Raw genomic sequence first — 16,596 nt, 5'->3', positions numbered from 1 at the left:
AAGGGTAAACAACTCCACAGGTAAACAACAGGTAAACACCTCCAGAGGTAAACAACTCCATAGGTAAACAACAGGTAAACAACTCCACAGGTAAACAACAGGTAAACAACTCCAAAGGTAAACAACTCCAGAGGTAAACAACAGGTAAACAACTCCAAAGGTAAACAACAGGTAAACAACTCCAGAGGTAAACAACAGGTAAACAACTCCAGAGGTAAACAACTCCAGAGGTAAACAACAGGTAAACAACTCCATAGGTAAACAACAGGTAAACAACTCCAGAGGTAAACAACTCCATAGGTAAACAACAGGTAAACAACTCCACAGGTAAACAACAGGTAAACAACTCCAGAGGTAAACAACAGGTAAACAACTCCAGAGGTAAACAACAGGTAAACAACTCCACAGGTAAACAACAGGTAAACAACTCCAGAGGTAAACAACAGGTAAACAACTCCAGGGGTAAACAACTCCACAGGTAAACAACAGGTAAACAACTCCACAGGTAAACAACATGTAAACAACTCCCGAGGTCAATACCGGTTAAACAACTCCAGAGGTAAACAACAGGTAAACAACTCCAGAGGTAAACAACAGGTAAACAACTCCACAGGTAAACAACTCCAGGGGTAAACAACTCCACAGGTAAACAACAGGTAAACAACTCCACAGGTAAACAACATGTAAACAACTCCCGAGGTCAACACCGGTTAAACAGCTCCAGAGGTAAACAACAGGTAAACAACTCCACAGGTAAACAACAGGTAAACAACTCCAGAGGTAAACAACAGGTAAACAACTCCAGGGGTAAACAACTCCACAGGTAAAAAACAGGTAAACAACTCCAGGGGTAAACAACTCCACAGGTAAAAAACAGGTAAACAACTCCAGAAGTAAACAACAGGTAAACAACTCCAGAGGTAAACAACTCCATAGGTAAACAACAGGTAAACAACTCCACAGGTAAACAACAGGTAAACAACTCCAGAGGTAAACAACTCCAGAGGTAAACAACAGGTAAACAACTCCATAGGTAAACAACATGTAAATAACTCCAGAGGTAAACAACAGGTAAACAACTCCACAGGTAAACAACAGGTAAACAACTCCAGAGGTAAACAACAGGTAAACAACTCCAGGGGTAAACAACTCCACAGGTAAAAAACAGGTAAACAACTCCAAGGGTAAACAACTCCACAGGTAAAAAACAGGTAAACAACTCCAGAAGTAAACAACAGGTAAACAACTCCAGAGGTAAACAACTCCATAGGTAAACAACAGGTAAACAACTCCACAGGTAAACAACAGGTAAACAACTCCAAAGGTAAACAACTCCAGAGGTAAACAACAGGTAAACAACTCCAAAGGTAAACAACAGGTAAACAACTCCAGAGGTAAACAACAGGTAAACAACTCCAGAGGTAAACAACTCCAGAGGTAAACAACAGGTAAACAACTCCATAGGTAAACAACAGGTAAACAACTCCAGAGGTAAACAACTCCATAGGTAAACAACAGGTAAACAACTCCACAGGTAAACAACAGGTAAACAACTCCAGAGGTAAACAACAGGTAAACAACTCCAGAGGTAAACAACAAGTAAACAACTCCACAGGTAAACAACAGGTAAACAACTCCAGAGGTAAACAACAGGTAAACAACTCCAGGGGTAAACAACAGGTAAACAACAGGTAAACAACTCCACAGGTAAACAACATGTAAACAACTCCCGAGGTCAATACCGGTTAAACAACTCCAGAGGTAAACAACAGGTAAACAACTCCAGAGGTAAACAACAGGTAAACAACTCCACAGGTAAACAACAGGTAAACAACTCCAGAGGTAAACAACAGGTAAACAACTCCAGGGGTAAACAACTCCACAGGTAAACAACAGGTAAACAACTCCACAGGTAAACAACATGTAAACAACTCCCGAGGTCAACACCGGTTAAACAGCTCCAGAGGTAAACAACAGGTAAACAACTCCACAGGTAAACAACAGGTAAACAACTCCAGAGGTAAACAACAGGTAAACAACTCCAGGGGTAAACAACTCCACAGGTAAAAAACAGGTAAACAACTCCAGGGGTAAACAACTCCACAGGTAAAAAACAGGTAAACAACTCCAGAAGTAAACAACAGGTAAACAACTCCAGAGGTAAACAACTCCATAGGTAAACAACAGGTAAACAACTCCACAGGTAAACAACAGGTAAACAACTCCAGAGGTAAACAACTCCAGAGGTAAACAACAGGTAAACAAATCCATAGGTAAACAACATGTAAATAACTCCAGAGGTAAACAACAGGTAAACAACTCCAGAGGTAAACAACAGGTAAACAACTCCAAAGGTAAACAACAGGTAAACAACTCCAAAGGTAAACAACAGGTAAACAACTCCAGAGGTAAACAACAGGTAAACAACTCCATAGGTAAACAACATGTAAACAACTCCAAAGGTAAACAACAGGTAAACAACTCCAAAGGTAAACAACAGGTAAACAACTCCAAAGGTAAACAACAGGTAAACAACTCCAGAGGTAAACAACAGGTAAACAACTCCATAGGTAAACAACATGTAAACAACTCCAAAGGTAAACAACATGTAAACAACTCCAAAGGTAAACAACAGGTAAACAACTCCAGAGGTAAACAACAGGTAAACAACTCCAAAGGTAAACAACAGGTAAACAACTCCAAAGGTAGACAACAGGTAAACAACTCCAGAGGTAAAAAACAGGTAAACAACTCCATAGGTAAACAACATGTAAACAACTCCAAAGGTAAACAACAGGTAAACAACTCCAAAGGTAAACAACAGGTAAACAACTCCAGGGGTAAACAACAGGTAAACAACTCCAAAGGTAAACAACAGGTAAACATCTCCAAAGGTAAACAACAGGTAAACAACTCCAAAGGAAAATAACAGGTAAACAACTCCAGAGGTAAAAAACAGGTAAACAACTCCAAAGGTAAACAACAGGTAAACAACTCCAGGGGTAAACAACAGGTAAACAACTCCAAAGGTAAACAACAGGTAAACAACTCCAAAGGTAAACAACAGGTAAACAACTCCAAAGGAAAACAACAGGTAAACAACTCCAGAGGTAAAAAACAGGTAAACAACTCCATAGGTAAACAACATGTAAACAACTCCAAAGGTAAACAACAGGTAAACAACTCCAAAGGTAAACAACAGGTAAACAACTCCAGAGGTAAACAACAGGTAAACAACTCCATAGGTAAACAACATGTAAACAACTCCAGAGGTAAACAACTCCAGAGGTAAACAACAGGTAAACAAATCCATAGGTAAACAACATGTAAATAACTCCAGAGGTAAACAACAGGTAAACAACTCCAGAGGTAAACAACAGGTAAACAACTCCAAAGGTAAACAACAGGTAAACAACTCCAAAGGTAAACAACAGGTAAACAACTCCAGAGGTAAACAACAGGTAAACAACTCCATAGGTAAACAACATGTAAACAACTCCAAAGGTAAACAACAGGTAAACAACTCCAAAGGTAAACAACAGGTAAACAACTCCAAAGGTAAACAACAGGTAAACAACTCCAGAGGTAAACAACATGTAAACAACTCCCGAGGTCAACACCGGTTAAACAGCTCCAGAGGTAAACAACAGGTAAACAACTCCACAGGTAAACAACAGGTAAACAACTCCAGAGGTAAACAACAGGTAAACAACTCCAGGGGTAAACAACTCCACAGGTAAAAAACAGGTAAACAACTCCAGGGGTAAACAACTCCACAGGTAAAAAACAGGTAAACAACTCCAGAAGTAAACAACAGGTAAACAACTCCAGAGGTAAACAACTCCATAGGTAAACAACAGGTAAACAACTCCACAGGTAAACAACAGGTAAACAACTCCAGAGGTAAACAACTCCAGAGGTAAACAACAGGTAAACAACTCCATAGGTAAACAACATGTAAATAACTCCAGAGGTAAACAACAGGTAAACAACTCCACAGGTAAACAACAGGTAAACAACTCCAGAGGTAAACAACAGGTAAACAACTCCAGGGGTAAACAACTCCACAGGTAAAAAACAGGTAAACAACTCCAAGGGTAAACAACTCCACAGGTAAAAAACAGGTAAACAACTCCAGAAGTAAACAACAGGTAAACAACTCCAGAGGTAAACAACTCCATAGGTAAACAACAGGTAAACAACTCCACAGGTAAACAACAGGTAAACAACTCCAAAGGTAAACAACTCCAGAGGTAAACAACAGGTAAACAACTCCAAAGGTAAACAACAGGTAAACAACTCCAGAGGTAAACAACAGGTAAACAACTCCAGAGGTAAACAACTCCAGAGGTAAACAACAGGTAAACAACTCCATAGGTAAACAACAGGTAAACAACTCCAGAGGTAAACAACTCCATAGGTAAACAACAGGTAAACAACTCCACAGGTAAACAACAGGTAAACAACTCCAGAGGTAAACAACAGGTAAACAACTCCAGAGGTAAACAACAAGTAAACAACTCCACAGGTAAACAACAGGTAAACAACTCCAGAGGTAAACAACAGGTAAACAACTCCAGGGGTAAACAACAGGTAAACAACAGGTAAACAACTCCACAGGTAAACAACATGTAAACAACTCCCGAGGTCAATACCGGTTAAACAACTCCAGAGGTAAACAACAGGTAAACAACTCCAGAGGTAAACAACAGGTAAACAACTCCACAGGTAAACAACAGGTAAACAACTCCAGAGGTAAACAACAGGTAAACAACTCCAGGGGTAAACAACTCCACAGGTAAACAACAGGTAAACAACTCCACAGGTAAACAACATGTAAACAACTCCCGAGGTCAACACCGGTTAAACAGCTCCAGAGGTAAACAACAGGTAAACAACTCCACAGGTAAACAACAGGTAAACAACTCCAGAGGTAAACAACAGGTAAACAACTCCAGGGGTAAACAACTCCACAGGTAAAAAACAGGTAAACAACTCCAGGGGTAAACAACTCCACAGGTAAAAAACAGGTAAACAACTCCAGAAGTAAACAACAGGTAAACAACTCCAGAGGTAAACAACTCCATAGGTAAACAACAGGTAAACAACTCCACAGGTAAACAACAGGTAAACAACTCCAGAGGTAAACAACTCCAGAGGTAAACAACAGGTAAACAAATCCATAGGTAAACAACATGTAAATAACTCCAGAGGTAAACAACAGGTAAACAACTCCAGAGGTAAACAACAGGTAAACAACTCCAAAGGTAAACAACAGGTAAACAACTCCAAAGGTAAACAACAGGTAAACAACTCCAGAGGTAAACAACAGGTAAACAACTCCATAGGTAAACAACATGTAAACAACTCCAAAGGTAAACAACAGGTAAACAACTCCAAAGGTAAACAACAGGTAAACAACTCCAAAGGTAAACAACAGGTAAACAACTCCAGAGGTAAACAACAGGTAAACAACTCCATAGGTAAACAACATGTAAACAACTCCAAAGGTAAACAACATGTAAACAACTCCAAAGGTAAACAACAGGTAAACAACTCCAGAGGTAAACAACAGGTAAACAACTCCAAAGGTAAACAACAGGTAAACAACTCCAAAGGTAGACAACAGGTAAACAACTCCAGAGGTAAAAAACAGGTAAACAACTCCATAGGTAAACAACATGTAAACAACTCCAAAGGTAAACAACAGGTAAACAACTCCAAAGGTAAACAACAGGTAAACAACTCCAGGGGTAAACAACAGGTAAACAACTCCAAAGGTAAACAACAGGTAAACATCTCCAAAGGTAAACAACAGGTAAACAACTCCAAAGGAAAATAACAGGTAAACAACTCCAGAGGTAAAAAACAGGTAAACAACTCCAAAGGTAAACAACAGGTAAACAACTCCAGGGGTAAACAACAGGTAAACAACTCCAAAGGTAAACAACAGGTAAACAACTCCAAAGGTAAACAACAGGTAAACAACTCCAAAGGAAAACAACAGGTAAACAACTCCAGAGGTAAAAAACAGGTAAACAACTCCATAGGTAAACAACATGTAAACAACTCCAAAGGTAAACAACAGGTAAACAACTCCAAAGGTAAACAACAGGTAAACAACTCCAGAGGTAAACAACAGGTAAACAACTCCATAGGTAAACAACATGTAAACAACTCCAGAGGTAAACAACTCCAGAGGTAAACAACAGGTAAACAAATCCATAGGTAAACAACATGTAAATAACTCCAGAGGTAAACAACAGGTAAACAACTCCAGAGGTAAACAACAGGTAAACAACTCCAAAGGTAAACAACAGGTAAACAACTCCAAAGGTAAACAACAGGTAAACAACTCCAGAGGTAAACAACAGGTAAACAACTCCATAGGTAAACAACATGTAAACAACTCCAAAGGTAAACAACAGGTAAACAACTCCAAAGGTAAACAACAGGTAAACAACTCCAAAGGTAAACAACAGGTAAACAACTCCAGAGGTAAACAACAGGTAAACAACTCCATAGGTAAACAACATGTAAACAACTCCAAAGGTAAACAACATGTAAACAACTCCAAAGGTAAACAACAGGTAAACAACTCCAGAGGTAAACAACAGGTAAACAACTCCAAAGGTAAACAACAGGTAAACAACTCCAAAGGTAGACAACAGGTAAACAACTCCAGAGGTAAAAAACAGGTAAACAACTCCATAGGTAAACAACATGTAAACAACTCCAAAGGTAAACAACAGGTAAACAACTCCAAAGGTAAACAACAGGTAAACAACTCCAGGGGTAAACAACAGGTAAACAACTCCAAAGGTAAACAACAGGTAAACATCTCCAAAGGTAAACAACAGGTAAACAACTCCAAAGGAAAATAACAGGTAAACAACTCCAGAGGTAAAAAACAGGTAAACAACTCCAAAGGTAAACAACAGGTAAACAACTCCAGGGGTAAACAACAGGTAAACAACTCCAAAGGTAAACAACAGGTAAACAACTCCAAAGGTAAACAACAGGTAAACAACTCCAAAGGAAAACAACAGGTAAACAACTCCAGAGGTAAAAAACAGGTAAACAACTCCATAGGTAAACAACATGTAAACAACTCCAAAGGTAAACAACAGGTAAACAACTCCAAAGGTAAACAACAGGTAAACAACTCCAGAGGTAAACAACAGGTAAACAACTCCAAAGGTAAACAACAGGTAAACAACTCCAAAGGAAAACAACAGGTAAACAACTCCAAAGGTAAACAACAGGTAAACAACTCCAAAGGTAAACAACAGGTAAACAACTCCAGAGGTAAACAACAGGTAAACAACTCCAAAGGTAAACAACAGGTAAACAACTCCAAAGGTAAACAACAGGTAAACAACTCCAAAGGTAAACAACAGGTAAACAACTCCAAAGGAAAACAACAGATTTAATTCCCTTTAATTTCCCTTTTTGAACAGAGTGACATGATAAAGGTAGAGAAAGAAAGTGGGTATGAAATAGAAAGACAGAATAGGGGAAGAAAGAAAGAGAGACCAGGAGGACAGAAAGTCCACAAAAAGAATGAAAAGTGTCACCCTGTCTATGTCTGCTAATAACTTGGGACCAGTCAATGACAATGGCCATTGGCCCCAGTGCTTGCCAATCAATCATTATTACTGGGGAGACACCAGAGCCCTCCTATGATTGGGCAGACAGCAGAGATGGGTGGGATGTTAGACAATGATTAAGAAATGTCATTTAGAGAGACTGCGTTGCAGCAACCTTGAGAAGGTAGCCATGCACAAAGCTGTTTATCTACTATTGAACTGATGGACACACACACAAACACACACACACACACAACACACACACACACACCTTGCTGTCAATGTCGTTGCTGCCCAAAGCGGTCTGTATGACGTAGAGGAGAGCGTCTGTCAGTCCGTCACACTCTCTCATCCTCCTCCTGGCCTCCTCTCCTGCAGAACTCACATTCCTGAAACACAGAAGGATGGGGAGAGGTCAGACAGTGTGTGGGGTCTGAGACCAACGTGACTCTCTATAACTTTGGGAATGATGTTTATACGAAGAATCAAACCAGAATAAAAGTCGGTGTGTTAATGATAATGTGTGTATCTGCGTGCCACATTATGTGCCTGCAAACCTGCATTTATATCTGTCTCAGCCAGGTACCCATGGGGCTGAAGCCGTCTGAACCTCGCACCATGCAATCTCCCATTGGATAATAATACACATATATTACCTGGCTCTGTTTACAGCGCATTCAGAGCCCAATCAATTGTAACATTTAATTCAATGCAATTCCCAGATGACAGAGGCAGAAATGTATATATTTACCGGCGTAACAAATCTCTCTCCTTCCATTGGACGCTGGAGCAGTGGAAATGCGTTCTCTGGAGTGACGAATCACACTTTACCATCTGACATTCCGACGGACTAATCTGGGTTTGGCGGTTGCCATTAGAACGCTTCCTGCCTGAATGCATAGTGCCAACTGTAAAGTTTGGTGGAGGAGGAATAATGGTCTAGGGCTGTTTTTCATGGTTCGGGCTAGACCCCTTCGTTCCAGTGAAGGGAAATCTTAACAGCATACAATGACATTCTAGACCATTCTGTGCTCACAACTTTGTGGAAACAGTTTGGGGAAGGCTCTTTCCTGCATGGGGGCATGACAATGCAAAAAGCAAGGTCCATACAGCTATGGTTTGTTGAGATTGGTGGGGAAGAACTTGACTGGCCTGCACAGAGCCCTGACCTGACCCCAACCCCACCGAACACCTTTGGGATGAATTGGAACACCGACAGCGAACCAGGCCTAATCACCCAACATCAGTGCACGACCTCACTAATGCTCTTGTGGCTGAATGGAAGCAAGTCCCCGCAGCAATGTTCCAACATTTAGTGGAAAGCCTTTCCAGAAGAGTGGAGGCTGTAACAGCAACAAAGGGGAGGGACCAACTCCATATTAATGCCCATGATTTTGGAATGAGATGTTTGACAAGCAGCTGTCTGCATACCTTTGGTCACATGTAGTGCATTAATTAATTAAGCCATTCATCAGTCAGGAAAATGAAGTGAGAGCAGAATCCATCATCCTATCAGAGTGTACTGAAGCCAATCATGTGTCTTAGTTATTAGCAGACAGACAGTCAGCTCTGGGCTTTGTGTTGACACTAAAGCTCAAGTCATCTCCTCTGCTCTCTGAATATCAAACATACATATTATGAGGGTTGGGAGTAACGAATTACATGTAATGCATTACATGTTAGGGATTACAAAAAACTGTAACTGTAATCTGTTACGTTACCAGCAAAAATATTGTAATCAGATTACAGATACTTTTGAGAAACTAGATGATTACTTCGAGGATCACTTTTAAATTCAGAAAGGAAAAAATCTTTGACACTGTTTTTCTCAATTACATTCAAATCAGCGTTTACAAAAAGGTGCAAGTTTAAGTGTGTTCCACCTGATTGAGTCTGATCACAAGTCAGAGACCACTATGATGACACACCAAATGTGTTTGATGGATTGTGGGAAAAGAGCAGGAATAGGCTTTTGTAGGCTACAGTCCAAGCTATGTCTTCCAATGGTGTGACTGCTGTTGGCATCCAAAGATTATCCAACTTGAATAGACACTTGGAGGTAAGGATGACAGCAGTGGTGTAGTCTACAGCGATACGGATATCACTTATTATTGATATCTACAAAGCACGTTGATGTGAATCACACTGCTGCTCTCTCATTTAGCAATTTCTGCTTTACGGATTGTGGTTGTTGTGGATGGCAGTTCACAAATCTAAATGTGTATTTCAACTCAATAATGGTTGAATTACAGAAGTTTAAGCTGCCTATCAATCATTGTTTTTGAAACCAGTGGACAGCCAGTGTAAAATGCGCTAAAAGGCCAGTTGTGTAAACTTTAACAGTGATTTATCCTGCAATAGATGTTGTTCAATTGGTAACAGACATTTTTGTCTTCTTCTGATGCCTCTTAAGGGGAAAGTAATCTAAAAGTAACTGAATGTAATCAGATTACGTTACTGAGTTTGGGTAATCCAAAAGTTAAGTTACTGATTACAATTTTGGACAGGTAACTATAGTAACGGATTACATTTAGAAAGTAACCATGCCAACCCTGCATATTATACAGTAGAATACAGACCCATAGACGGACTCTGGTCTCGCGGTCAACCAACACTTTAGTTCTGCCTGATTTAAACTCTGATATCAATTCACCTCAAGTATATTATTGGGATTAATCAAAAATAAGTCTGACACCTTGTTTTGATCATTTACGAATTAAAAATATGTACTCACTAACTGTAAGTCACTCTGGATGAGAGCGTCTGCTAAATTATTCAAATGTACAGTACATGTACATGTTTAAATATGCTGATTCATCAACCTGATCAACCTCAAACCTTATTCATATTCAAACACTCACATTTGATTATTCAAATGTTCTATCATTGCTATGCAACAGTGTGGTTATTGAGTAGAGATGGGTTATAAACAGTGTGGTTATTGAGTAGAGATGTGTTATAAACAGTGTGGTTATTGAGTAGAGATGGGTTATAAACAGTGTTGTTATTGAGTAGAGATGGGTTATGCAACAGTGTGGTTATTGAGTAGAGATGGGTTATAAACAGTGTGGTTATTGAGTAGAGATGGGTTATAAACAGTGTGTTTCCATTCATAGCCAGCTTGGTGTGTGCGTGGGAAGACATCTAGTTTTTAATGAAGCTGTAAGGATACACGCGCGCGCACGCACGCACGCACACACACACACACACACACACACACACACTTTTAATCCAGTGGAGAGGACACAGCCCTGGTCTCATCTCCTTCTGCTGTGGGTAGGTTGTCGATAGAGCCTATCATGAGCTCCACCAAGAGTAAGACACGTAGACCATTGTCTAAACTTTAATTAACATGGCTGCAGAGCTGTCATAGTTCAGAGTTCACACTGATTTAGTCACGTCTCAAGTGCTAATTATAACGTGAGCGATCCCCCTTAGGAACATGGGCCAAAGCTTGCCGATTCCTGGTTTAATGAAAGGTTGAGAAACAATGTTGAGGAACATGGTGGTGTGGAATGTGTAATAAGCTAGAAACAGACTGTATGGTCTCTAACGTGACATATTCAGCCAACGTCCCAATCTGATATATGACACCATCACTATGGTAGAGAGACAATAGAGAGGCTCGATTTCTGTAGAAGCACTTTATGACACCTGCTGTTGTTCAAAAGGGCTCTATTAATACATTTGATTGATTGATTGACAATACTGGCAGAGTCTGATTCACAGGCACACACTGTCTGTCTATATTACACAGCTATCTGTCTATATTACACAGCTATCAACTGAGAGAGAGAGGGAGGAATAGAGAAAGGGGAGAGAGGCGAGAGTGAGAGGGGAGATAGGAGAGAGAAAGGGGAGAGAGGAGAGAGAGAGAAAATAGAGAAAGGGGAGAGGGGAGAGAGAGAGGGGAGAGAGAGAGAGGGGGTGGGAGAAAGAGAGAGAGAGAGAGAGAGAGGTCATGATCAGATGAACTCCTGCATTTTTTAGCATGTTCTTAAAAAATATAGATTCATAGTTAGATAAACTTGGATTTTTTTGTCAGGAACATATACAGGATGCTACCCTCTACAACATAACCTTCACTATGTCACCAGGACATATACAGGATACTACCCTCCACTCCAAATCAAAACTCAAAACCTAGAACCTGATTTTGGACCGAATTACGGAATCACCTGGAAGGCTTCCAACTACCAAAGATTATTATTCCAATGCTATACAGCAAATGCTCTGGAAAACAAGAGAAACCTAAAAACACCATCCAACCTGGAACTGAGTGAGTAATGTTTAGTCTGAAGCAACATTTTATTTCCAAAAGCCAAGAACAAAAATGCATTACATTACTTTATAAGGACTGAATGCTAAATGAATGCTGCCAAGCTTGATACAACTTTAATTAGCACTGACGTGTCAAGTGAGAGGTGTCAAAGCCCTTTAGCCCAACAATTGCAGGAGAGTGGAACAGTCTACTCAAACCAAATGGAGAGGCCTTAGAAGCTGCCTCCCGCTGTTCAGAGGCAATTAAAATACAGTACCCTGTGCATGTCAAGAATGATAAGGCAAGAAAATATCACAAAATGAAGCTCCTTATGGAAAATCAAGAGACACTTTTTGCTGACTATTATAAAAATGGGAACATCAGCAACCTCATCTTCCAAATCAAATCTAATTTTATTGGTCACATACACATGTTTAGCAGACGTTAATGCAAGTGTAAAGAAATGCTTGTGCTTCTAGTTCCGACCATGCAGTAATATCTAACAAGTAATCTAACAATTTCACAACAACCACCTTATACACACAGGTGTAAAGGAATGATTAAGAATATGTACATATAAATATATGGATGAGCGATGGCCAAACGGCATAGGCAAGATGCAGTAGATGGTATAGAGTACAGTATATACATATGAGATGAGTAATGTAAACATTATATAAAGTGGCATTGTTTAAGTGACTAGTGATACATTTTTTACATCAACTGATCAATTATTAAAGTGGCTAGAGATTGAGTCTGTATGTTGGCAGCAGCCTCTCAAAGTAAGTGATGGATGTTTAACAGTCTGATGGCCTTGAGATAGAATCTGTTTTTCAGTCTCTCGGTCCGAGCTGTTATGCACCCTGTACTGACCTCGCCTTCTGGATGATAACGGGGTGAACAGGCAGTGGCTCGGGTGGTTGATGTCCTTGATGATCTTTATGGTCTTCCTGTGACATCGGGTGGTGTAGGTGTCCTGCAGGCGGTGATACAGCCCGACAGGATGCTCTCGATTGTGCATCTGTAAAAGCTTGCGAGTGTTTTTGGAGACAAGCCAAATTTCTTCAGCCTCCTGAGGTTGAAGAGGCGATGTTGCACTTTTTTCACCACGCTGTCTGTGTGGGTGGACCATTTCAGTTTGTCCATGATGTGTACGCCGAGGAAATTAAAACTTTCCACCTTCTCCACTACTGTCCTGTCAATGTGGATAAGGGGGTGCTGCCTCTGCTGTTTCCTGAAGTCCACAATCATCTCCTTTGTTTTGTTGAGTGTGAGGTTATTTTCCTGACACCACACTCCAAGGGCCCTCACCTTCTCCCTGTAGGCTGCCTCGTCATTGTTGGTCATCAAGCCTATCACTGTAGTGTCATCTGCAAACTTGATGATTGAGTTGGAGGCGTGCATGGCCATGCAGTCATGGGTAAACAGGGAGTACTGGAGAGAGCTGAGAACCCACCCTTGTGGGGCCCCAGTGTTGAGGATAAGCGAGGTGGACATGTTGTTTCCTACACTATCACCAGAATTTTCAATCCCAATGATGATAACTAAACAATTATTTAAAACTTGTTGAGGATAAGGGGCAGTATTTTCACTTTGGATGAATTGCGTGCCCATAGTGAACTGCTAATCAAACTCTGTCCTAGATTGCTAATATATGCATATTATTATTACTATTGGATAGAAAACACTCTGAAGTTTCTAAAACTGTTTGAATTATGTCTGTGAGTATAACAGAACTCATAGGGCAGACAATCTTCCAAACAAGAAGTGAAATTCTGAAAGTCATCGCCCCCTCCTTTCCCAACAATATATGGATCTGGAAGCACTTCCTATGCCTTCCACTAGATGTCCTCATTCAGGAGAAAGTGTAATAGACCATTTGCTGTGAACTTTGACCTAATGGGAGGGAAAATAGTCAGTGTCCCGACAGAATGCCATTTTGCTGTGGCACATTTCTCTGTTCCATTTGGCTCCAGCTGAAAACGTATGATCCTGTTGGAACGTTATTGGATATATATGATAATAACATCCTGAGGGGGGGTCAGCTTTGACCAATCCCAGAGGTTTGTAAGACCCTGGTTTTAATAATAATTAAGGCAAAGACTCAGCTTCTGCAAGAGGTCCGTAAGGTTTATTCAGAGGACGTTCTAAAGTCAAGAACTGCAAAGACATGTCATTTTATACCTCCCACCTCTCCACCTACTTACACTCACACACAGACCCCCAAACAGTAGGGGGATTACACTCACACACAGACCCCCAAACAGTAGGGGGATTACACTCACACACAGACCCCCAAACAGTAGGGGGATTACACTCACACACAGACCTCCAAACAGTAGGGGGATTACACTCACACATAGACCCCCAAACAGTAGGGGGATTACACGCACACACAGACCCCCAAACAGTAGGGGGATTACACGAACACACAGACCGCCAAACAGTATTGGGATTACACTCACACACAGACCCCCAAACAGTAGGGGGATTACACTCACACACAGACCCCCAAACAGTAGGGGGATTACACGCACACACAGACTCCCAAACAGTAGGGGGATTACACTCACACACAGACCCCCAAACTGTGGGGGGATTACACTGACACACAGACCCCCAAACAGTAGGGGGATTACACTCACACACAGACCCCCAAACAGTAGGGGGATTACACGCACAGACAGACCCCCAAACAGTAGGGGGATTACACTCACACACAGACCCCCAAACAGTAGGGGGATTACACTCACACACAGACCCCCAAACAGTAGGGGGATTACACACACACACAGACACACAAACAGTAGGGGGATTACACGCACACACAGACACCCAAACAGTAGGGGGATTACACTCACACACAGACCCCCAAACAGTAGGGGGATTACACTCACACACAGACCCCCAAACAGTAGTGGGATTACACTCACACACAGACACACAAACAGTAGGTGGGATGTATCTTTCCCCACAGTCCACATTCATCGTTTATCACTACCAAGCTGGCAGTTCCATACCGTTCCCTCCCTCCCGAGATTAGAGGGACCTTGACAGGGTCTCTTTCCTGTCATAAGATTTCAATAGTTCCAACCAGGTCAGGTCATGTATAGTTCAATTGTCCTCTGTGTTTTCTTAGTCACACACAGATTTCTCTCCCTTAACTTGTCTTCACCAAACCTTATTGGACTTTAGTCTATCACTCTAATTCATTTTACTTGACATAGTCTAATAATTACATTAGTCTAATTATTCTTATAGATGTTACATAATCTAATAATTATGGAATTCTTTAGTCATTACTTTAAACATATAAATTCCCTTATTCATACCCTCACCACCTGGGGGCGGCCCGTCAGAAAGTCCAGGACCCAGTTGCACAGGGCGTGGTCGAGACCCACTGTCTCAAGCTTTTTTGAACTGAACATACTTAGGTAGCCCTTTCCCACCTGTGTCTTGTGGGTAGTTGTTTTCCGTATCAGTGTTTGCACCTTACGGGACTGTTTCGGTTTAATTTATTCTCTTGTTATTTTTGTATTTAGTGTTCAGTTCAATAAATAAACATGAACACGTACAACGCTGCACGTTGGTCCTCCACTCCTTCCAACAGCCGTTACACGAATGCTGCCATCAATCCACGGTTTCTGGTTGGGGAAGATTTTAATATTCACTGTGGGTACCACACACCGATGCACTTACTAATAAACTCGCTCACCGAATCAGCGTATACATCAATGTTATTGTCCGATGCTATCCGGAACATGTCCCACAAACAATCCCCTGGCATGGCACAGTACTATATTGGCACACTACCCCTTTTTTAAGAGAGGGGGTGTTAACGAGGGGTGGAAACTCAGGGTACTAGACAATGAGACAATTAGAACTCTGACTCAGCTAATATAAATCTCTATAAGTCTGGAACAGTATTGGTACAGGGCAACCCCAAACAGTTTCAGATGGACTTTTACATAATCAAATATTTAGCCAAGCAGGAGAAGCTCTCCTCTGAGAAAGACACCACCACCCAGAGCGGGTCAGTCCAGACCTCTTCATTATATAACTCCACAGATGAGCAACCCAAAGTGGAAAGTCAACCTCCCAGCACAGAGTACTACCCTCTCATTGAAATGAAGGATACATCTACCCAGCTGGAGGTAAGGCAGGTGGAGCTGGAACAGCAGGTGATTACATTCCAGTCAGCACATACCCAGACAACAGTCCAGCACAACAACACCCCTTAACCAGACCCAGACAACAGTCCAGTACAACAACACCCCTTAACCAGACCCGGAGAGCTGGAGGTAGAAAGAGACATATCTGCACTCTGGACTGTGGAGAGACAACTTCAACAATATAAAAAAGCAAGAGCAGGAGAAGAACAGAGCACAAGAGGAGAGGATCAGACTACTGGAGGAGAGGTTGAGGGGGATGGCGTGTGACAGGGAACAACCCACTAGAGAGGTGGCCACCCCCGCAGAGAAGCCAGCAGAAAAGCCCACCTCAGCTCCCGACAAAAGTCTCGACACCACAGCAGAACAGTCCACAACATGACCCTGACCATAACCTCAACATCACAGCAGAACAGACAAATGAAGAACCCCAAGCCCAGAGGATCTCACCCCCTCTGAGCATCCCCCCTTGTCAGTCACCCTGATAGCCCTCCTGACAACCCCCCCACACCCACTGAGGACATACACAAGACACAGATTGTACTCCTTATGGACTGAAATGGGAAATATATACAAT

At 41.5% G+C, this 16,596-nt stretch overlaps 1 protein-coding gene across 1 annotated transcript in view; it reads right to left on the bottom strand.

Moving 5' to 3' along the window:
• The window catches only part of LOC139366914 (catenin delta-2-like), a 573,021-nt gene that overhangs the window by 81,353 nt on the left and 475,072 nt on the right, over nucleotides 1–16,596 (bottom strand). Inside the window, exon 17 of the mRNA XM_071104665.1 lies at nucleotides 7,861–7,978. Coding sequence (XP_070960766.1) covers nucleotides 7,861–7,978 — 118 coding nt within the window. The remainder of the gene's footprint in view (nucleotides 1–7,860; nucleotides 7,979–16,596) is intronic.

The sequence above is a fragment of the Oncorhynchus clarkii genome, chromosome 15 (assembly GCF_045791955.1).
Source record: "Oncorhynchus clarkii lewisi isolate Uvic-CL-2024 chromosome 15, UVic_Ocla_1.0, whole genome shotgun sequence".
NCBI lineage: Eukaryota > Metazoa > Chordata > Actinopteri > Salmoniformes > Salmonidae > Oncorhynchus > Oncorhynchus clarkii.
This window is presented reverse-complemented; position numbering and strand designations above follow the sequence as displayed.